Source organism: Fibroporia radiculosa (genome assembly GCF_000313525.1).
Source record: "Fibroporia radiculosa TFFH 294 genomic supercontigs, scaffold977, whole genome shotgun sequence".
NCBI classification, from domain to species: domain Eukaryota; kingdom Fungi; phylum Basidiomycota; class Agaricomycetes; order Polyporales; family Fibroporiaceae; genus Fibroporia; species Fibroporia radiculosa.
Genome location: NW_012133251.1, coordinates 34,835 through 56,373, shown reverse-complemented (window position 1 = coordinate 56,373; position 21,539 = coordinate 34,835). Strand labels below are relative to the sequence as shown.

The 21,539-nt window shown below is 49.4% G+C and overlaps 7 protein-coding genes across 7 annotated transcripts; 5 read left to right on the top strand and 2 right to left on the bottom strand.

Annotated features, from left to right (window-relative positions):
• Nucleotides 1–123: 123 nt before the first annotated feature.
• On the top strand, nucleotides 124–2,338 carry FIBRA_01917 (uncharacterized protein; the record flags this gene model as incomplete). The annotated part of the gene is made up of 9 exons (XM_012323785.1): nucleotides 124–190; nucleotides 241–560; nucleotides 623–948; nucleotides 999–1,130; nucleotides 1,182–1,266; nucleotides 1,321–1,421; nucleotides 1,476–1,614; nucleotides 1,674–1,866; nucleotides 1,929–2,338. The coding sequence occupies 9 exons, from the start codon at nucleotides 124–126 to the stop codon at nucleotides 2,336–2,338; spliced, it is 1,773 nt and encodes a 590-aa protein (XP_012179175.1).
• Nucleotides 2,339–3,130: 792 nt separating this feature from the next.
• FIBRA_01916 (uncharacterized protein) lies at nucleotides 3,131–4,533 on the top strand (the record flags this gene model as incomplete). Its single annotated transcript, XM_012323784.1, has 6 exons — nucleotides 3,131–3,400; nucleotides 3,457–3,628; nucleotides 3,688–3,948; nucleotides 4,007–4,137; nucleotides 4,206–4,340; nucleotides 4,399–4,533. The coding sequence occupies 6 exons, from the start codon at nucleotides 3,131–3,133 to the stop codon at nucleotides 4,531–4,533; spliced, it is 1,104 nt and encodes a 367-aa protein (XP_012179174.1).
• Nucleotides 4,534–6,216: 1,683 nt separating this feature from the next.
• FIBRA_01915 (uncharacterized protein) lies at nucleotides 6,217–7,658 on the top strand (the record flags this gene model as incomplete). Its single annotated transcript, XM_012323783.1, has 6 exons — nucleotides 6,217–6,489; nucleotides 6,589–6,757; nucleotides 6,819–7,079; nucleotides 7,138–7,277; nucleotides 7,334–7,468; nucleotides 7,527–7,658. 6 exons carry the CDS (start codon nucleotides 6,217–6,219, stop codon nucleotides 7,656–7,658), a joined length of 1,110 nt encoding a protein of 369 aa, XP_012179173.1.
• A 1,216-nt stretch (nucleotides 7,659–8,874) lies between these two features.
• On the top strand, nucleotides 8,875–10,336 carry FIBRA_01914 (uncharacterized protein; the record flags this gene model as incomplete). Its single annotated transcript, XM_012323782.1, has 6 exons — nucleotides 8,875–9,141; nucleotides 9,276–9,447; nucleotides 9,506–9,766; nucleotides 9,822–9,961; nucleotides 10,015–10,149; nucleotides 10,205–10,336. 6 exons carry the CDS (start codon nucleotides 8,875–8,877, stop codon nucleotides 10,334–10,336), a joined length of 1,107 nt encoding a protein of 368 aa, XP_012179172.1.
• Nucleotides 10,337–10,799: 463 nt separating this feature from the next.
• FIBRA_01913 (uncharacterized protein) lies at nucleotides 10,800–11,722 on the bottom strand (the record flags this gene model as incomplete). The annotated part of the gene is made up of 5 exons (XM_012323781.1): nucleotides 10,800–11,169; nucleotides 11,232–11,342; nucleotides 11,394–11,465; nucleotides 11,518–11,583; nucleotides 11,646–11,722. The coding sequence occupies 5 exons, from the start codon at nucleotides 11,720–11,722 to the stop codon at nucleotides 10,800–10,802; spliced, it is 696 nt and encodes a 231-aa protein (XP_012179171.1).
• Nucleotides 11,723–17,160: 5,438 nt separating this feature from the next.
• On the top strand, nucleotides 17,161–18,074 carry FIBRA_01912 (uncharacterized protein; the record flags this gene model as incomplete). Its single annotated transcript, XM_012323780.1, has 9 exons — nucleotides 17,161–17,252; nucleotides 17,307–17,322; nucleotides 17,376–17,458; nucleotides 17,522–17,535; nucleotides 17,591–17,684; nucleotides 17,733–17,762; nucleotides 17,818–17,852; nucleotides 17,910–17,986; nucleotides 18,045–18,074. 9 exons carry the CDS (start codon nucleotides 17,161–17,163, stop codon nucleotides 18,072–18,074), a joined length of 471 nt encoding a protein of 156 aa, XP_012179170.1.
• A 992-nt stretch (nucleotides 18,075–19,066) lies between these two features.
• FIBRA_01911 (uncharacterized protein) lies at nucleotides 19,067–20,965 on the bottom strand (the record flags this gene model as incomplete). Its single annotated transcript, XM_012323779.1, has 3 exons — nucleotides 19,067–19,994; nucleotides 20,051–20,414; nucleotides 20,476–20,965. 3 exons carry the CDS (start codon nucleotides 20,963–20,965, stop codon nucleotides 19,067–19,069), a joined length of 1,782 nt encoding a protein of 593 aa, XP_012179169.1.
• Nucleotides 20,966–21,539: the final 574 nt, after the last annotated feature.

The window sequence follows — 21,539 nt, the reverse complement described above, 5'->3', positions numbered from 1 at the left end:
AAAAAAAAAAAGCCGCATATCGAGACAATATCGTCAGGCAAGGTTAAAAAACGCACCCATCCTGTGACTCAGCCTATTAAGGACGAGAGCGACGCTTCTTCAGACGAATCATATGTGGGGGACATGGACGGTGATTTGGGAGGTGAGGATGAAGAGAAGCAGGTCGTTGAAGCGGTGAAAGATCCAAATGGTAGTTTTTGAGTTCACATGCTCTATCATTGTTAATGAGTTTTGTTTTAGCGTCGCGCGAGTCCCATAAGGCACAAAGAGCTTTATTGGAGCAACGTCGTGCAGCAAAACCCCACTCCGAGCTTCTTGCCGAAGCCAAAAGGGCATGGCGACTCGCCCATCAGAAAAGCATATCAAAAGCCGAGCGCATGGAGCACATCCATGCACTCATGAACGTCATCCGTGGAAATGTGAAAGATATTGTCTTCAAGCACGACGCAAGCAGGATCGTACAGACGATAGTGCGATACGGAGGAGAGAAGGAGCGGAATGAGGTTGCGGCGGAGCTGCAAGGACATTACAAGGAACTCGCGCAAAGCAAGTATTCTAAGGTGCGTTCAAGAAAGCCTCTGGGACGTCGAAGAGATTTGTCCTGATTCATACCATCTGGAAGTTCCTCGTCTCGAAGCTAATCCGATTATGCCCCTCGCGCCGAGCCGCTATTTTACGGGAATTCCACGGACATGTTCTACGGTTACTCCTACATAGGGAAGCGTCGAGCGTACTTGCTGATGCATTTGAGCTGCACGCAAACGCATATGAGAGGTCACTTCTCCTGCGAGATTTTTACGGCAAGGAAGCCAGTCTGTTCACGGTAACAGCTGGGAGCGAGGGCGAGAAGGAGCGTTCAAAAATGGGTTTTAAGGGCCTGTTTGACAGTGCAGAAGGCGAACGGAGAAAAAGGCTCATGATGACCCTCAAGGACAACTTGGTGAGGATGTGAGTAGTCATGTTCCGTATGAAATTCATCCATTAACGTGATATTATAGACTCAATAATCCTGACAAGGGTGCTGTGTCTCATGCAATTGTCCATCGTGCCCTTTGGGAGTACCTCTCCGCGATAAACGACGTACAGGACGAAGGGGAACAAGAAAAGCTCCGAAGAGAGATTTTCGACGGGTTAGAACTTAGTTCTTATACGCTTGGTTCTTAGTACTAATGCCGGTCAAGTTGTCAAGAGGTCTTGGCTGAAATGGTACACACGAAAGACGGAAGCCTGGTTGTCAGAGAATTCATTGCGTATGGCACAGCAAAAGTAAGTGAGATTTGACCAGTCGAGAGTGCGGTCTCGAGACCTTGTCTTGGACAGGACCGAAAGCAAATAATCAAAACCATCAAGCCGCATGTAGAACGCATGTGCCAAGATGACGAAGCCCAGCTTGTGCTCTTCACTGCTCTCGACGTCATTGAGTATGATTCACTCATCTTCCAACTTCTGCACAGCATGCTGAAATCTATGCGCAGCGACACGAAACTTACCGCTAAATCCCTCGTCGCGGACATAGCTTCCGCTGCGTCCTCCTTACATGCATCACCCCAAGGACGGCGGTCTCTCCTTTATCTGGTGGCGCCGCGAACAAAACGCCATTTCATGCCTGCCCAGGTAATGTGCTGTCGTTTGAAACTGTGCGTATATCTGACATGGCCTCTTTTACACAATAGATTGCGACATTAGCAGAGACAGATCTTGTTCGCTCGCGGACAAGTAAAAAGGATGGCGCGGTGCGCAGCGCGGAAATAAATCGGGCTGCTAGCGATTTACTCTTGCAGTGGGTTGCTGATAATGGCGCACAAGTGTCAAAAGACACAGGCGGATCTCTAGTTGTATGCGAGATCATGCTGTATGCTGAGGGTGGTAAGAAACGATTCTTTCGAGGCTCTGATACGGCCTCACCCTCGGTCACTCACTGAAAACAGATAAATCCGCTGCATCGGACGCACTACTACAAGCCCTGAATGTACCTTCCAGCGCCGCGTCGCCACATCCCATCTCACTTCCACATACATCTCGCCTTTACAAGATGCTCCTGCAGGGCGGACACTACTCACAAGTAATGGGAGCTATCGAACCCGCCCCATTGTGGTCCGCCCGCGCCTTCGCCTTGCGCTTCATGCAACTTGTTGATCGCGATACCGCGCTAGAAATGGCCCGGGGGGAGGGCGCGTTTGTAATAAACGCGCTATGTGAACAATTGGCCAGCGGAGAGGAGTGCGAAGAGAGGAACACATTCAAGAACTGGTTTGGGAAGAGTATACGGAAGGAGATCAAAGAATCCGCAGGGAAGGGTTCTGCGGTATTGTTGCAGAGCCTGGAGACGCTTGGATGACTGATGCAGTGAAAATTTAGTACTGATTGCAGCATATTCTTAGGGTTGTATCATGTTGGATTATGTTTGTCTTTCAGCTGCATGATATCCGCAAGCTCATTGTCGATTTTCTTCTCTATTCGGGGACAGTCTCAGGGCATGCCCCATAACGTCTCTCCTGGTGTCCGATCAACCAATCGTTCACATTTTCAGCAAGATTTGGAGGAAGATAAAAGTCAAGAGGCAATTTTTTTGGACTGTGGCTGACTTTCAGTCAATTCATGGTCCTGTGACATGGAAGCTTGGTCTTCAGTACGGTGAAAGGTAGACTTTGCTCACGAGTACACCTTCAGGTTGTAGAATCTCGGTCATCGAAGAAACCCATTTGACTGGTTCTCATTGCTGCTTTGGTCACAGGTAAGTTTGGATCCGGTGTTCGGCGCGTAGATTTGCTGTCTTAGTCAATGTTGAATCAGCATTGTAAAATGATTTACGTTTCATGTCGCCTGGATATTCAGCACGCCCTGCACGAGATCAGCGAGTGCAGCGAGAAGAGTACCGGCGCCGGCCTGGAAATACCTCCGACCTTTCTCTAGCCGACCTTGGACAAATTGGGATAAACCTTCGCAGACGTGAATTATCTCGCTGATCATCTGGTGACAGCTTTTACTCATCCTGACAAACCCAGTAGAAGCCTAGTTCGAACGCCTGGTCGAGTACAACCAGTCTACATAAATCCGCATCGTGCAGGTTTCTCGATACAAACTCCTCAGCTCGACGCACATTCGCGTCCGTCATTGTATCTACCTAATCATGTCGTCCAGCGTCGTACCTAAGCTCTTCCAGCCCGTTCAAGTTGGGGAATTTACGCTCGCCCACCGTGTCGTACTCGCTCCACTCACTCGTTTCCGTGCGAACAAAGATTATGTCCACGGCGATCTCGCAGTGGAGTACTACTCCCAACGAGCATCAGTTCCCGGTACTTTGCTAATCACCGAGGCTACTTTGATCTCAGCCAAAGCTGGTGGCTTTTCTTACGTCCCGGGCATCTGGAACAATGAGCAGGTCGCTGCATGGAGAAGAGTAGGTCCGCTTACCACTCAGAGGCTTTGTTCCTGTACTCATTTCCTTGCGAATAGATCACAAAAGCAGTTCATGCGAAAGGGTCACGTATTTTCTGTCAGTTATGGGCATTGGGCCGTGCCGCACATCCCGACGTACTCAAAGCCGATGATCCTTCCTACGAACTTGTTTCCGCGTCTAATCTCCCACTCCCCAAGGGCTCGACTCCCCGTGCACTGACCATCTCCGGTAATTCAACGACGACGAACATTTCAGACGTATGCTTACATGAACATGATTGTCCGTAGAGATCGAAGAATACGTCCAGATGTTCACATCTGCTGCACAGAACGCTATGCGTGCAGGCTTTGACGGGATCGAGCTTCACGGCGCCAACGGGTATCTCATCGACCAGTTTCTCCAGGATGTCAGCAACAATCGCACTGACATGTATGGGGGATCGGTGGAGAATCGTGCCCGGTTTGTTCTCGAAGTCATCGACTCGATTGCCAGAGCCATCGGTGCCAGTCGCGTCGCCATTCGTATCAGTCCATGGAGCCATTATCAAGGTCTTGCTCTCTACATGCGCTGACACAAATATGATCTCATCAACTAATTTTTTCGTAGATATGCGTATGCGAGACCCGAAGCCGACATTCGCCTATCTTGTCTCCCGCCTTGCCTCGACCCACACCGACCTTGCATACATCCATGTCATCGAACCACGAATTGAAGAGCACGAACCGGAGCCTGGCGAGGTAAGTCTTCCTACATCTTTCCTGTGAATGTCTTAAGCGGACATATCCGTCTTTTATCTACTTGCTAGTCCAACGACTTCCTGCGGGAAATTTGGGCGCCTCGTGCCTATATCAGCGCGGGTGGATACAAACGACAGCTTGCTTTCATGGATGCAGAAAAAACTGGAGATCTTATCGCATTTGGACGACTGTTCCTCGCTAATGTATGTAACTTGATTCCTCTGCTTTCTTGAACTATTTGGTCTGACATGTCTGTTCAAGCCGGACCTCCCAACCCGCATTGCCAAAGACCTGCCCCTCAACATCGGCAATCGCGACACGTACTACTATGTTGCGGAGACTGCAAAGGGATATACTGACTATCCGCTCTCGGATGACCCTCGAGCTGCCATCTAACAACTCTGGAGCTTCCTATTGCTTCAGGACGTCTTGGACTGCCGACCACGTCCGGGAGTATCGGACGTACATTGTTTTGATCAATGTATGTAGATCTCGATAAATACAATTGATGCGGTAATGCGGATTGATCCGCTCATCCTGTGCCTTGGTCGTCGGCCAAATACGAAGGAAATTCTGATTTCCTCATAAAGCAGTAGCAGAATGGCGAATGGTTGTGTGTGTATACACTGCTTGCGCTGTGACATATATCTCTGAGTCAAGCATTACTAATTGTTCAGAAAGGTCAAAGCTAAGGCTATGGCTATAGATGTAAGTGCTCATATTACGACCCCCATGATCATGTACCCGATTTGAATGCTAAGTAACCGTATGTAGCCATCGGTGCCTGTCAAGGATATGAATATTGTACAGCGATAGGAGATTTATTTGGCAATCCGAGAGACCACGGACTGTGAAGTTTGTATGTAAAGTGTAAATCATTGCGAATTTTGTGCAAATTGAAGAAGTTATCAAGCTTGTGACCGTTCGCATGTAGATGATAGGCCCATTACCGTTAGTCTTTCTGCTGAATACATTGGTTTCAGAATTGACATCGGCGTGGCACTGCCCATTTGGTGCAGTATGAAACAAGACGAGGGCGAAAAGAAATTTCCTGGCACTGACCTCAATTTTTGCAGAGGACCCCGAGAACCGGGGTGTGTGTGTGTCGGCAGGTCTCGGCCCGCGACCCAAGCGCGCTGCATCACCGGGAGAGGATAACACAATTGCGATACGACGTAAAATATATAATTTCACCCTGTTGAGTACGTTTAGAACGCCCATTTGATGCTAGCACCGCTCGCTTGCTGCCAGTGCTTGCGCCATCTTCGATTCCATCGACTGAATATCATGGACGCTTGGTGCGAATATGCTCAATCATGTTGTACTTCCAAATTGCGGTCCGCGTTCCTTGGATGCGAGTCTTGTCCTGGAATTGTGGCAGTCAGCACAAGATTGCAACGTCAGTACATGGGATCATGCTTGTTGGCGAACGGTGTAACTGTTACCACTGCGATGCGACCGACGCGTTGCGTCATTACACGTGACAGATAGTATCATTCTTCGTGACTTTACGATCTGCTGCTTTGTATTTTAACCACAGCCCCATGTCGAGAAAAAAATAAGTTCATATACCATGAACACGTACAATTTTCAGTGCGTATTTTGAGTTCTAGAGCGCAACGTTAGAGCAGAGAAGAATTTGGTAGAATCACGCCAAATTTCGCGTTGGTGGCCCCCGACCACCGGTTCCCCCCACATCAAATAAGGTCGGTGTCCCCGATTCAAATCGCGCCCCTCAGCTTGGTGTGAAAGCAGAAATATATATATGCAGGTCCCGAAGCTCAGAATTTTCACTCTCGCCAGCTCTGCGCAAAGTGCTGGTGGTCATTAAGCAGAGGCTCTTGTCAGATTCTATCTGTGGTATAAGACATGTGTTGAAATCTGCAGATCTTCTAAGAGATCTGTTGGCATCGATGAAAATGCAAAGACTCGTAAAAATTCCGACAGAGCATTAGTAAGTTAGTTCAGCCCTTACTAAGACTGGAAAGCTTTTCAAGATAGCATAAATTCACACAGTGGAACACCGTGAACAGAAATCACCCCGCTCCCGATCGTTAGCCAAGCTGTTCCGTGCGCCCAATGTCTTCAGCGAGCGTTGTACCCAAACTCTTCCAGCCCATTCGAGTTGGCGACTTCACCCTCTCCCACCGTATCGTGCTCGCGCCTCTCACTCGTTATCGCGCGCACAAGAATCACGTCCATAGTGATCTGGCCATCGAATATTACGCGCAACGAGCTTCTGTCCCCGGGACACTGCTGGTGACGGAGGCAACTTTCATTTCAGAAAAGGCGGGGGGATACAACAACGTCCCTGGTATCTGGAACGATGAGCAGGTGACTGCTTGGAAGCGAGTAAGTTTCCTGGCATTAGACGATCTTCATGGGTTTCGTGGACAGAATCGCATATTCGTGTCGTTTTTGGAAAGGATCAGCTCTGATTATAATTGATAGATTACAGATGCCATCCATGAAAAGGGATCTCGTGTGTTCTGCCAGCTTTGGGCTTTGGGTCGTGCAGCAAATCCAGATGTGCTCAGAGCTGAGGGTCCCCATGATCTTGTATCCGCTTCGGATATCGCGCTAGCTGGGCACCAGCCTCCCCGTCCCTTGACCATTGCTGGTACGTCATCTATACGCAGCGCTGATATGATCCGCACCCTGACCTAGAACATCAAACGCAGAAATTAAGGAGTACCTGGAGACGTATGCCACGGCCGCACGGAATGCTGTCCGCGCCGGTTTCGATGGTGTCGAGATACACAGCGCAAACGGATACCTTCTTGATCAGTTCCTCCAGGACGTCAGCAATAAGCGTACAGACGAGTATGGCGGGTCAATCGAGAACCGAACTCGCTTTGCGCTGGAGGTTGTTGACGCGATTTCCAAAGCCATTGGAGCTCCCCGGGTTGGCATCAGGATCAGCCCATGGGGACAATTCCAAGGTTTTCATAGCTTCATTGACTTGCGGCGTTTGTGGCGAAATGCTGACGAGTGTTTTAGATATGGGCATGGTCGACCCAAGACCAACTTTCAGTCATCTTGTTCGAAGCATAGCACAGCTACATCCTAATTTTGCGTACCTACATCTTGTGGAGCCGCGTGCGCACGGGAACCTGGATCGTGAGGTCCAGGAAGGAGAGGTGCGCCCTTGGTTCCTAGCTTCGCCTTTTTGCCTTCTGATTTTGGTCAAACATAGTCTAATGATTTCCTTCGGGAGATCTGGTCGCCTCGCCCGTTTATGAGCGCAGGAGGCTACACGCGTGCTCTTGCATTTGAGCAATCTGAGCTATCGGGAGATTTGATCGCTTTCGGACGTACATTCATTTCCAACGTAAATTTCTTCCACCTGACACAATCTCAACACTGACTCTTGTACTAACTTTTCTTAGCCTGACCTTCCTACCCGCCTCGCGAAAGATTTACCCCTCGCGCGTGGTGATCGCGATACGTATTATATCCCAGAGACGCCAAAAGGATTCATCGACTACCCGTTCTCGGATGATCCCCGCGCTAGCCTCTGAAGTCGGTCCCAGAGCAAATAGTCATGACCTTTTGAGGGTTTAGACGCCTTTCTTGTCCATTAGAGCCACTACACCAGATCACGAAACTGGGGGGTTGAAACCATGTTCGATCGGCGTATCTATATAGATCCTAGATGAAGATTACTGTACAGATGTAACTTGGAATAAGATCCAGCGGCGTACTCTACAGCGAGCACTCAGCAGAGACTGTCGACTCGACGTTGGCAGCAGCATTTTAAAGCAAGTTTCAGTGAGATGAGGAGACTCAGGAATGTTGGAACAAGCATGCTCAGAGGATGGACATGGTAGTATTCACCGGGAGAGGATGCGCAACGCGGCCATGATCGTGAGCATTAGCAGCCACCGAGAAAGACGCCCAGCCGACTTGTCAAAGCACAGTTGAAAGAGCCAATTCCTGTAGTATTGAAGCCACACGTGAACTTATTCAGCACCCGCTATTCAGAGGATTCTCCGCACAAATTGAGGAGGAGCGTGCAGTTCCTTGAACGTAATAGTTATCAAATCCGACCTCCCGAGTCAACAAGGCAATACTATTAGGCTTCGAGGCAGAGCGCTGTGATGTGGGTACTTCCGATCCCTACGAATCGTTCCGGCAATCTACGCGTTCTCCTAGAGCCGATGCACATGTACATGACCTCTCCTTGACGATATATAACAAGAATCATATCAAAATTTGGTTGAGGGGTAAATATTAGCGGGCCACATGCCTGCACACACTGACCAAACGAACAGTACGCCCTATGTCAAGCTGGCCAGCGAATGATTATCATTGGGAATCCGAGAGCATCCTTTAGAGCGCTTAGCCTAGTCAGTGCGAAGTCGGCCTTAGAGTATAACGCAAGCTTACACATTCTTAGTGAAATCCGATACCACCGGGGTTCACGTTCGGGCTCAGGTCAGACTCATGAATCACAGCGCGTCTTCTACCGTACCCGAGTTGCGTAGCGATGATTAGCGACCGTACTGTCAAGCAAAGTCTCAGGGATTCCAATTAGTACGATCATGCATTGATACGATGGGACCGAATTGGACCTCAGGGAGTCATCCTATGTAACCTGGATGTGCGCAGCTATCTGACCAATCATGAAGGCGATGTGGGCATATAAGTTTGCGACGTAAAGGTCCTCGCCCTGAAGTAATTCTTCCAACCCCGACACAGACATAGACCAAATCCGCTATCTGAGACTCACAACATATGTCGACTCCAATACCTAAACTCTTTCAGCCCCTCCGCGTCGGCAACTTCACACTTTCACACCGTGTTGTGCTTGCGCCGCTCACCCGGACTCGTGCCAACAAGGATCATGTCCACGGTGACCTTGCAGTTGAATATTATTCCCAGCGGGCCTCGGTTCCAGGTACACTGCTGATCACCGAAGCGACCTTCATTGCAGCCAAAGCAGGAGGCTTTCCTCATGTTCCCGGAATTTGGAATGATGAGCAAGTGATTGCTTGGAAAAAGGTATGTCCTACCAGCATTTGCGTTCGTACATCGTCACAATGTGGGATCTGTAACTGAAGTCAACTGGCTTGATAAGATGATCACCTCATATGTCGTTCCTCTTACGGAGCCCTGTGCTGACAGCTGATTGATAGGTTACTGATGCTGTACACGAGAAGGGGTCACGTATCTTCTGCCAGCTCTGGGCCCTGGGCCGTGCGGCAAACGCAGACGTCCTCAAAGCAGAAGACCCGTCTTACGACGTCGTATCAGCTTCCAACATCCCGTTCGTAGGCGGCGCCACGCCCCGCGCCCTGTCTATTTCTGGTTTGTCCATTGCCCACTGAAGCCATCAGGGGACTTACGTGGCATCAACCACATCCAGAGATCAAAGAATACGTCCAGCTGTACACAACTGCTGCGAAAAATGCTATTCGGGCAGGCTTCGATGGCGTTGAGGTACATGGAGCGAACGGGTACCTCATCGACCAATTCCTGCAGGATGTTAGTAACAAGCGGACTGACGAATATGGTGGCTCTGTCGAGAACCGAGCACGCTTTGCCCTTGAAGTCATTGATTCTGTCATTAAGGCAATCGGTCAGGAGCGAGTTGGTCTCAGGGTCAGTCCATGGGGAATTTTGCAAGGTCAATTTTTATTCCCCCTCGAATAAGGAGTAACAGGAACTCACCGCTGAAGCAGGCATGTGCATGAATGATCCTAAGCCAACATTTGCATATCTCGTATCTCGCGTGGCCGAGTTGTATACTGGCTTCGCATACGTCCATACAGTCGAGCCGCGCACACAGGGTGAGGCTTTCCGTGAACATGGACCAGAAGAGGTGTGTGAACGTTACAGCATCAGAGATCCGCAGATGCTCATCCCAAATCCTAGTCAAATGACTTCCTGCGCGACATATGGGCCCCTCGTCCTTTTATTACCGCAGGAGGATATACGAGAGAGCTTGCATTGGAGCAGTCTGAGAAGTCTGGAAATCTCATCGCGTTCGGGCGTATCTTCATCTCGAATGTATGTTTTCCTCCATGGTGGCCAAGTGGTATGTAGCACTGATGTTTTGAAACAGCCCGATTTGCCACTTCGTCTTGCCAAGGACTTGACCCTAACCGTCGGTAATCGAGAGACGTACTATGTTCCAGAGATCGCGCATGGATACACCGACTACCCGTTCTCGGATGATCCTCGGGCCTTCCTCTGACACTCCTGGTTGCACTGACCAACGGAGCTCACTCGTCGACAGAGTTCAAGCGATTAGCGACTTGAGGGGACTGGATTAGAGGATGGGGATGCGGGACTGAGAATAGATCATAGTGTAATACAAAATACTCAAACGATTTGAGAATCTTGAGATATAACTTTTTTTGTAAATTATGGCGCCTCCAGCACCCCGGCGCTGCGTCAATCGCCCATATTTGGCAGATGATATACCATATATGACCGATCACAAGGACCATGATGGCCCTCGAGAATTCCCATGACGTGTATTATCATAAACATAAAATTTGCATAGGTAGCATATATGACATAGAAAGCTGCGGGTGAACATGGTGTCATGTCTGAAGACATTTATATAGTGAACAGTCTATTGAATGCGATTGAACAGCCGGCGGTTGTGTGCGATTGAGGCATGTCAGAATGTTTGCACTCGCCACCTCCATATCTTACCGACGCTTCTTCGTCGGACTCTTGCTTGACCTTGCCGTCCCTGTGGTCTGTTTGATGGGGGATACGGGAGTAGGGATTTTGGCCGTAGTTCTTGCCTTTGACGGCGACGAGGATGATCCCGCAGTCGTCGGCTCAATGGGCTCGTCATCGTCAACTTCATCTATAGACGACATCGTTAACGATCTACGAGCAATCCTCTCGCTGCGCCGTATAGGCTGTAATTCGCCCTTCTCTTTGCGAGTACGATGGCTCTTCGGAGAAGGGACATCCTCTTCGCGCTCACTTGGGGACCAAGATCGTTCGTGTAGGAGCATCCAGCCTTCTTGAGCAGCACCACGATCCTCGATTGAATCCAACAAATCTTCTCTATCATACCCGTTTTGTCAGCTAGCAAAACAGAATGTCGGAACTTTGCTTCAAAGACTCACACAATGTCATGAATGCCATTTCTATTCAATGAGCCAGCGACACTAGGAGTCGGGGACCTTCCACTTTCATAAAACGCACGAGCCCGTCGGCCACTCTCTCGAATTTCCGACCTATTAATGCTGTTGTCTCAACAAGTGACAATGTATAGCTATAATACGTACCATGCCCTGGCTATCTGCTGTGGCATCTGTTGCTGGACGGCTTCTGCTTCTTGTTCCGGCCATTCAGACAAGCTGCAGTCCGATAATGAGACCTCTTCTCCATAGCGCAAGTTGATACACCTACTCGAGGTACCTAGAACATGAAGATCCTTCCGTAATTGTACGAGATCTAACCGAAGGAGCTGGAGACCTATGGCAAAACGAATAGTGAGACAAACTTGTACAGTTGGCCGATAAAAGGTCCATACTCACCCAACTCGAGAAGACGACGTTGCCATGTTGTCTTGATAGAGATCAGGGTATTGAGATAGTCGAAGTTGGAGAGCCATTCCGACAATCTTTTATATATAAAAAACATGCCACACATCCACAGACATGCAGTAGACATTATGCCTCCCGGCGTACGTATGTCGTTTCATTTTTGGGGTGGATGTGGCCGTCCCGGAGAATAGCACAAAGGAATAATCTCAGCCCGGTTCCGATTCAGGGCACGTACGGGGATCGTGTCAGCACAAAGCCCGCTGGTATCGAAGGGAACTGAAGAAGTGGTGGAGAATGTGGCTTTGACAAAGGATCAACCACGATCTACCCGCACACAGATCGGGCGCACATCAGCGAATGCCTGATAATCGTGGGTTAAAAGAAAAGTGTTCAGCAAAGCACACGGACCTCCATACGACTCCGGTTGATGCGGTCGGCTTAAACACCGTCAAAAAGGCCATAGCCACACTCTTTCGTTGTAGAGTGTGGCTGCGTTGTATGAAGTGCACAGCGGCCTTTGCCATCGTTGGCGCATTCCACAGATCACAAATCCTCCTTCACAGCCACGACACACCCTAAGCTCTTACACCACCCTTGTCGCCGCTCGCCGATGTCTCTCACCTTCCTCTTGCTCTCCATTGAGCTTCATTCTCGCCAGGATTCTCCCCAAGCACAGCACATTCCCCCCATGCCCTCATACAAGCTATATGACCTGTCAGCGACGCACACCTTCCCATTACGCTCAAGCGCCTGATAATCTGTAGCCAAATATGCAAGGTGCACCCCACGCGAGAACCAGTGCTTACGCTGGTTTGAGAGACATCTGTGAGGCCATATGTGGAACACTGATATCCTCAAACAAAGTGCGAGCGGACCTGGACACAAGATTCAGCCCCGGGATCAGGGGCGACAATTTCCAGTCCATCAAGACGGGTTCTACATGTTGTGTTGATTCCTTCACCGAGCAGATTACAGACCTGATAGTTCAATGCACGCCCCCGACATCCACGTTGGTTGCCCGCGCACACGCTGGACATTTGTAATAAACGTGTTCTGTAAGTCATTCTTGACAGATTATGGATCGAGCGGAGGCTGATTCGTATGCGGAATATACCAAGTTTTTGACACGTTATACGTCGAGTTGAGAGAGGGCAGCCTCGACGCGTTCACTGACGGAGCCCTAGTGAGTCTGAGATTGCTAGCGCTAGTGCACTACTTACCTTGGAGTTTCGGACGTTAACTCACACTCCACAACGAAGTTGGTAAGTAATACCGTGACTCCTGTAGCATGGCGAGCTTTGTTCGTGGTGAGAAAGTATCCTTTGACCGATCTTCCTGGTTCAATGATTGAGTGGCCGTATACTTGGAAAGTCGAACCAACTAATGACACGGTGAGTATCTTCAACTTGCATTCTGAGCCAAGGGACTGTCGCAGTACGATGTTGCAAGTAGCGTCGACTATAGTCGCCGCTTTCACTGAGACTTAAAGCGCCTACGCGCTTCCCGCAGCCACACTGACACGGCGCGTCCAAATTCGACTTTCGGCCGCCTCGTCGACATCCTCATCTAATGATGGCTGTGGCCAAGCTCTTCAGTGTTCGGCTCGATAATCTACTGGTGCTGATTGACAAGCAGCTCATATATATACGCCCTGCTATAATTCGATCAAACATGACTTGCTCATGATGAGCTGTCTTCAGCATATTCATTGGCCCCAGGCTTCCTTCGGGCTAGATCTGAATTAGCCCAAATACGAGAAACCTAAGCTGGCTTTGATGTACAATATTTGGCGTAAGATGTTTTTGGTCATGTACCAGCTCCTGTACATTGCGCTGATTTACGCGTTCTGGAATTGGAATGCCTGCGGAGGATTAAGAGGACGACCGTCCGCAATACACTCCGAAGATCGTTCATAAAAGGCTGCCCAAGAAAACTATTGGAGAGTTAACTGCCATGTTGTCGCTTTCAATCATACTGGGTTGTGCATTCCATGGCCAATGTCTCAAGTTCTCTCTGGGCTGGACACTTGGTGATAACTCTTGATAGCCTACTCATCGAGAACACACTAATGTCAGGTCAAGTTCAACTTGAGGAACTCCAAAATCGGCTGTCTACCTAGTGCGTTTCTTCCTACCATCTCGCTCTTCCTCGTTTATACCTATACATATATGCATGTAAACTTTCCTAACGCGCATAATGAGGATTATTTTATATCTTCGGCACGCTTTCCACAAAGCGTACACACCCTATCATAATGCCTGCAAATGCCAAGGGTGTCCCAGAAGCACGCGACGCCTCAGGCCTTCAGGCCTCAGAACCCCCTCCTGTTCACTCGAACCTCTTCCTAAATGCCACACGAATGTCATTACTGACTTCTATTCAGCACGTCTTTCAACAGATGGGTCTAACGAACCCAAGAAGTCATACTTCCATGTTATCCAGACATTTGGATACAATTCCTAGGTACTTCAGCGCACGTGAACCAAGGTGGTGGTCTTAACATTGCGGGTGAAGCAGGCAAAGATGTCAGAGTTAAGAACGCAGGATAGACGGTTGCGGAGATATTAATGTTCGATGTGGAACGGGATATCACTTATTCTACGTGGTTACGCTGTATCTATGCAAGAATTTGGTGTTGCTGTTCGAGGCGACTCTCATGTTACATGAGTCCATAAGCGTCCGCCTTCTTCCTTGATGCCAAAGTGGAGTTGTTCAAGTGCGGCTGTCACAATTGCCGGCGAACAGGTCGGGGCTGCCTTAATTGGCTCTTTGGAGGTGTTGGACATTACTTGCCGCATTGCATGACTGCAGAAGACCATCTGCTTTGGTGAAGGGTAAACCTTGTCCTGGGAGTGCCTCATGGCTGACACTGCTTGTCAAAAAACTGCAGCATCGAACAGTTGACGTCACTCAGCCCATGCTTCATGTAAAAGAGAATTTGAGCCTGCTGGAGCAAACGATGAGCAGGGATGTGATATGCTGGAGTACGAATGGCTCCTTGCGATATTGCGCATAATGAGTACACCCTATTCTGGGCGGCCACGGCCCTATATCATGGAGCATCAATCTCACCATGTTCAGGGTCTATGCAGTAGAATCTTAGCATCAGCGTATGGCTCTGCAATTCACTACCAGATTGAGCATAGAATGATTCTTATTCCAAAGTCTATTCACAGGCTTTTTGCTTGTGTGGAGTGAGGTTCTGCGGCCGATGACAGCATTCTTGCCTACAGAGGTTGTACAACCTGTCAGACATTGTAGTGACGTGGGCATCAATCTGGCATCACACCTATCATAATTACTTACACTGGATACACGTACGCAAGCTGATGCATTCGGAGACATGTGGACCATAGACCCTGGGTTGGCGCTAGCTGCTGCCAGGAATTATGCCAATCTATCGTCCGCACAAATACCGGTCGAATGAGTATCGAGAAAGCGGGTTCTCTTGGATGCAATGGAGCGTTTACTACTGTAACAACACTAGGTAATCTCAGAGCCCGGTGCGCTGGCGCGCCGCCAGGCCGTTCACATATAGCAAACGCTGTAACATCTAAGTCAATACTACCGACCCGAGGCTTACGGATGTTACAGCGTGTTGAGAAGAACGGAGTTGGGCAACCCGAGGGCATCCGGGAGACCCAGCCACAGCCAGGCGGATACAACGCGGACACGCCTAGTTAGGTAGTCAGCCAAGGCGGATCCAAACGCATGTATACTCAAGACGTCTACGTACAAGCTCCTAGAATTAATTCGTCCTCTGCCTCTCTTGCTCGAACCCTCACCGTCTCTCGCAACACAGCGTTTACTACAGCGTTTGCTATATCACCGAGAGCAGAGAGGTCTCTCCACAGGCATAATTCGGTATCCATTTTGTCACCTTAGAATAGGGATTGGATGCATGACGTCGTGGGCTTTTCTGTGCATTTGCCTCATCCTACCTATAGCCGCGAACGCAATTTCGCATCGGTCTCCTTCATATCCACGATTCGTCGTCATTAGATAGTACGCAGCTGTTTTGGGGGTATGTGTTGCCTAAACAGGAAACAAGCGCCCGTAGCTGTCGCATTGACTTCACAAAGATCGAATTGTGAAGTTAGTATGCCAAGATTTCACGCGAATATATATATGCAGCACTAATATAATGAATATAATGGTCCATTTAAAATATATTTCCAACCAACAGGAGCATTGTCGGCCGTGAAACAGTCTCCATATCGCGCCAGGTCTAGCGTCAGCGCCTGGCGCACGTCGAGTGAAAACCCTGCGGGTTCCGACAAGGGTTTATTCGGCTGATTATTGCGATTCGACCGTTGTTTGATCGAATCACTAGAGTGCCTCTCCAAGCAGGCATGGTCGACTCTGTTCTGTCTACTAAGTACCAGGTAAGGCCAGCGCATACGCGCAAGTCGCCTACTAAGTCTGCATCTCGAGCGCCGGTGGATGTTGATATGATATCTCCAGTAGTTACACCGCCCTGCACCACAACGCATGCCGGCAAGATCATTACAATTGAAGGGGCGCCTCAAACGCAGCGGAACCCTGACAAGTAGTAGGCTGTATAAACTAGCGCGCTCTGGCATGCGGCCCCTAACTTGACTTCGGCCTCACGCCAAACTAGGCTTCCGAGTTGATAGGAATGTAGTCGCTCCGCCCTGATCCCGGAGACACTCAGTACCAACAAACCATATCTCTATCTACCAAGATGTCTAGCGTCGGGAGACTCGATTCACAATAACGTGGGGCGTTCCGATACAACGGAAGCAGTTTGACGGTACGACGTCCTTCGCATGCAGTTTCCGATACCTCGGCATGGCATATGACCTTGTGCATCCAGCCGGGGCTATAGTATCAAAAAAAAAATAAGCCCATGGTCTTTTTGTGGCCGCTGCATGCGACATTTTGCTCGTCTAGACTACGATAAAATCTCGACGCGCAAGGAAAATGGAAGTCCAGAAAAGGTACATTCTAATGTCATAATATTTTGGCATAAGTCATAAGTAATGTTGCACAATGGTAGATAATATTGCAATAGCAAACTCTCGACTTCTGCCGCGGAATCGAACTATTTAAGTCGATTGAGACGTCTTGTGCGTTTTGCATGGCAAATTCTACGATATCGGCCAGTATGCATACTCATCTATCTCATGCGTTAAGAATCATAATGGATGCTGATATCTAGACAGGATGCCGCCGGGTCCAAGGGAAATCAGATCATGATGCCTTGCCATTCGAAATGCATCGCATGGAATCCCCAGGCCAGAAGGAAAACCGACAGACGCAGTATGCGACGATGACGCCCCTCTCTGATGACCTTTATCGCTGACAGGTAAGTATGCAGTGATGCCAACTTTGTATCGCCGTAGGTGTATCTGTCAAGGCCCCATCAGCGTCTCTAGCTATACAGTATAAAAGCCGTGCTGCAACTCATACCGTCTTCAGGTTTCGCTTGCCTCTTGAGCACTTCGACTTTCGCATCCTCCCTCAGATTTACAGCCCGCTTACAATGTTCAGCAAGGTCACCATCGCTCTCGTCGCTGCCGCCATGGCATTCGTGCAGGTCCGTGGCGAGTCCCATACTGTAACTTTCACCAACGAGTGAGCATTCTTGAGTCTACTTCATGTCAGTTCATTGATCACATAAACTTGTAGCTGTGGCTATGGAACTGTTTGTGCTTTGAGCTTCATGAGCATTCTGCCGCTGTCTTATTCGTTATATAGCCTTACTTGTGGGGGCCTGACGGCGTTCTCCTCTCCACTGGTAGTCCTTACACCAGTAATGGCCCTGCCGATGGTTTGATCGCGTGAGCTGAGATACAATTTGACTTTTGCAACGTGACTTACACGCTCCGTTTGAACTTCTGCAGTTACTTGCAGATTGGTATGCAAGCATCCACACTGTAATCCAGTGCTTTTGTACCACTCATTTTATACAGGCCCGTGTGGCAACAATGGTGAAAATTGCACTTTGGTCGAGGCATCGCTTAACAATGCTGGTGGAAGTAGTGCAGATATCTCGCTTATTCCTCCGTATGTATTTTTCTCTAATCAGAGCTATTTTGATTCATTTTATTCTAGGCACTCGTTCACTGTAGCGAGCGGGTTTGAGTGAGTCCCCGTACCCTCTCATCTTGAGTATTACACCGATGCATGGTGTTTCTAGCTATTACAATGGTTGCGATGGTCAAGGCACAGACTGTCAGTCGTTCTTTCCCTATCGCTTGTTAGCAGTATCTCATAATTCTCCTGACGTAGGCACTGATAACGACTGCCCCGACGCCTTCCGCGAGCCGAACCAGACCGGGTTTGAAGTTGTCTGCTTGGCCGCTAACGTGAGTGCTTCCCTCTTGACAAGTAGCCGAGTTGATCTAAGTGGGGCTGAATGCTCAGGTCGACCTGAACATCAAATTCTGCGACTGATTTGACCCAGATTGGAGGAGTGGTACATGGAGGCAGCAGAGTTCTATGTACATCGTGTCAGTACAAACTCAATGGTCCATAGTCACGAATGTGATCCCGTTGTTTCTAGGAAAGTAACGAACTCGACTCCTGTGATGTTATGCTGAAACTATCTGTTCTATGTCTGCTAATTTTTTGACACCATGTCTTCAAACAGCTACATTAAACGGAGACGCTACGGTATCTGTAACATTGTCTGATGTAATACTGCGTCTTGTTGTGACTCTTATTCCCTCCGCGCGATGCTTTTTTTTGCTCCTTTTATTGTCCTCAAGGGCCTGGCCCTGTGTAGGCAGAAAGGTATGGTAGATGTACTATCACTATGTGGTCGTTAGTGAAACAGAAACATCGGACGCGGCCTGGGGTACAGGGCGCGCATCGGGGCGTGTCTGTGGTACATTGGGTGGCCGAGAAATTAGCAAGAGGATGGGACACGAAGCGAGTGTGTGTAACTGTAGTACGCTACCGGTACTGGCGCGGCGAGCCTGCGGATTCAGGTCCTGGCGAGAGTCTAAGGCAAGGGACGCGGTTCTAGACCCCCCGCTGAAAGGCATGACGCCTTCTACGACAGAGTCACAGCTGGGGGTAAGCCGGCCAGTGGTCCTCCACTGCCCGTCAAAACTCCCCGCATCCCTGGGTCTTCCTCCGCCCGCGTCCAGCCCGTTTACGTGCGATGCTTGCGTGCTGGTTACATCTGTCTGCGTGTTGGATGAACGCGGGGCCAGGGAGGGAATGGGCGCGATCGCCGGACGGTCAGCTGAAGGGGGTTATCGTGCCAACTTTCATGCATTCATGCCGAGCAAGGTCGAGCCGCGCCGAGTTAGCGACGCTTCTCGAGTGCAAAAGTATCTTCGACAACACACGTACTGTGATACACGTAGGATGCCGTGTTGTTAAAACATAACACGATATCAAAGTAAAGGCAGGAAATCTCACAGGCCGAACACAAATATTCACTTCGGCACTTCAAAGTTGAGCATATACCGACTCTCAAACTGGTAGCGCTCGGCGACTTCGCGATGGATGCGGAAATTGGGACGTTTATCGAATGGGACTATGCCGACGTAAGTGAAAGTCTCTACCCCGATGCTTTTGAGTTTTGCGAGACCTTGATCTTTGACATCATGTTCATCCGCGACGGTGCATTGGAACATTATCGCCCTGCTCTTGCAATAATAGAAGAAGTCGTATGTTGGTTCTGTTGGCGACTTGGGCACGTAAAGACAGTTGTCGATGAGATCGCTTGCTGTTAACTCGGTGTATAATTTCTTCAGGACAGGCTCGCGTGGGTGCGCGCTGATCAACGCGGGGCGTTGATTATATATGCGCATGCTACCCGCGACGACAAGCCACAAGGCCGATGCGGCGGGGCCAATGCTCCAGTGTTGATTTTTTCTTGCGTTTCTAGCCTCCAATTCTCGCAGCTTCCACAACCCACCCAACGGCAAATGATCAACTACTATATCCTCCAAAAAATGGCCTGCGACAGCTGCTAGAGGCTTAATGCCCAGGAAGTCCTTATAGAACTTTGTACGTTCCTCTGAAACCGTCGATTCGAAGCGGCGGATGACCAGTGACGTCAAGTAAGATGTGGGTATGCGACAGGTGGCACGATCAAATAGATAACTTGAGTCTGGGTAGAAGACGAATAGCTCATGAGGGCTCGCATCAGTTTCAGGAGCTAGGATAGCCTCCGCTTGGCGGGCAGCATCTGCAAAGCTGGAGGAAGTGAGTCGATTCAGCTTCTTCTCTATACGTGTCTGGTAGGTTGTCTGATCGAATGCTTTGTTGAATGCCAAGCGAGCGAATGGCGCGTAACGGTCGAACCAGGATCTGAGCTCTTCTTCGCCAGCAAGCAAATTGCTCACACGGAAGGAACGCCTGAAAATTTGTCAAAACATTAGCATAAACTACATAGAAATGGATAAAATGCGTACACAATGATAGCCTCCTCGAATGTGAACGGACTGATGCAAAAGGAACAACTAATCGCGGAGCCCTTTCCTAGCCAATCTAACCTTTTCTCTCGCGCCGAAGCAGCCTGAATTACTGTCAAGAGTGTATTACGAACGAATCTAGTCGGTAAGATCATGTCGAGGTTCGAATCGACCAAGCACCAGGCATCAGGAACAAGGAGTCCAAGACGGGTAGCCACTCTAGAGTCCTCCAGAGTGGCTCCAGTGATAGTAAACACACCATGGGCCGCGAAAAGGTATATACAATCCTGCTGAAATTGTACAATTGTAGGACGCTTGGCATTCAAACGGAGGCCTAATATGAAATGCTGAAATAGGCTCTTTCCTATAGTCATGGAACGTGGTTGATCACAAGCCATGATATCAAGAACAAGCCTACAACGCACCATTGCCCGGACTGCCCGTTACCGATATTTCACACTGAAATTTGCTTTGCATCCTTGTGAACGGATTTTCCGGGATATGAGATGTATACTGTTGAACATCCACTCTCGCCTCTTCATCCTCATCCTCCACCTCTTCATCCCCCTCTGGCCCCGGCATTTTCTCTGACTTTGCCTTCGAGGATTTCGGCACGTGAATGGCGCCTTGCACAAGAGCAACTATTCGCTTCAGTATCTCGATGTAATCATGCCTTACATAGACGGCCGTTGTTCCGAAAGCTCTAAGCTCGTCAAGGAACCCCGGCATTGCCAGACACTGCTGGGGAATGTTATCGATGTTGGCACGCTGTCCCATGCGTATAACAGGGAGGAAGCGGAGGACGTTGATTCCGTCTCGCCAGGCGCTGTTCCACAGCTCCAGCGGCCATTCTTGATCAAGCGATTGCGCATACTCGTTGGTCCACTCTTCAAGGGTCTTTGCACGGACGGACATGGTAGCGAGGAGTAAAGACAGGAGTCCATCGGTTCGGCGCGTGACTCTAGCTAGCTCTAGCTGGGGCACCGTAAACGATAAATGTGGCGCGCGAACGCTACAGACTAAGTAAACAGATTCATCGTTGATTCACAGCGCGGCGCTCCCACTGGGTTGTGCTTATCCAAAGTTCCAAACCCTGGAGTCATCGTATCGATATATCTTTATGAAGAGCGAACATATTGGCAAGAGTCAACTTGGCTAGTCTCCTGTGAGCAGAATAGGTACTTCCTTCAACCTTCGCTCTTGCAGGCTTCGGATATCTGTATCTGACAAGTTGGCCAGATCTTGTGAGTTACGCACCCACGACTACCGTCTCACTCTTCGCTCATATAGGTTATGTTATAGCCCTCATGAGCGCACACTAGGGGGCTCACTCATCCACCTGCTCCTGCAACCGCCCCCCGCCCCCCCCCACACACCTTCTGAAGTCCTGTACTGTTCCTCGACATGCAGCGCCCATCCTTTCCTGTCCTTTTACACTCGACAATTTTTTTACGATGAGATGTTTGATACCTCTCGCAACGTCGACCTG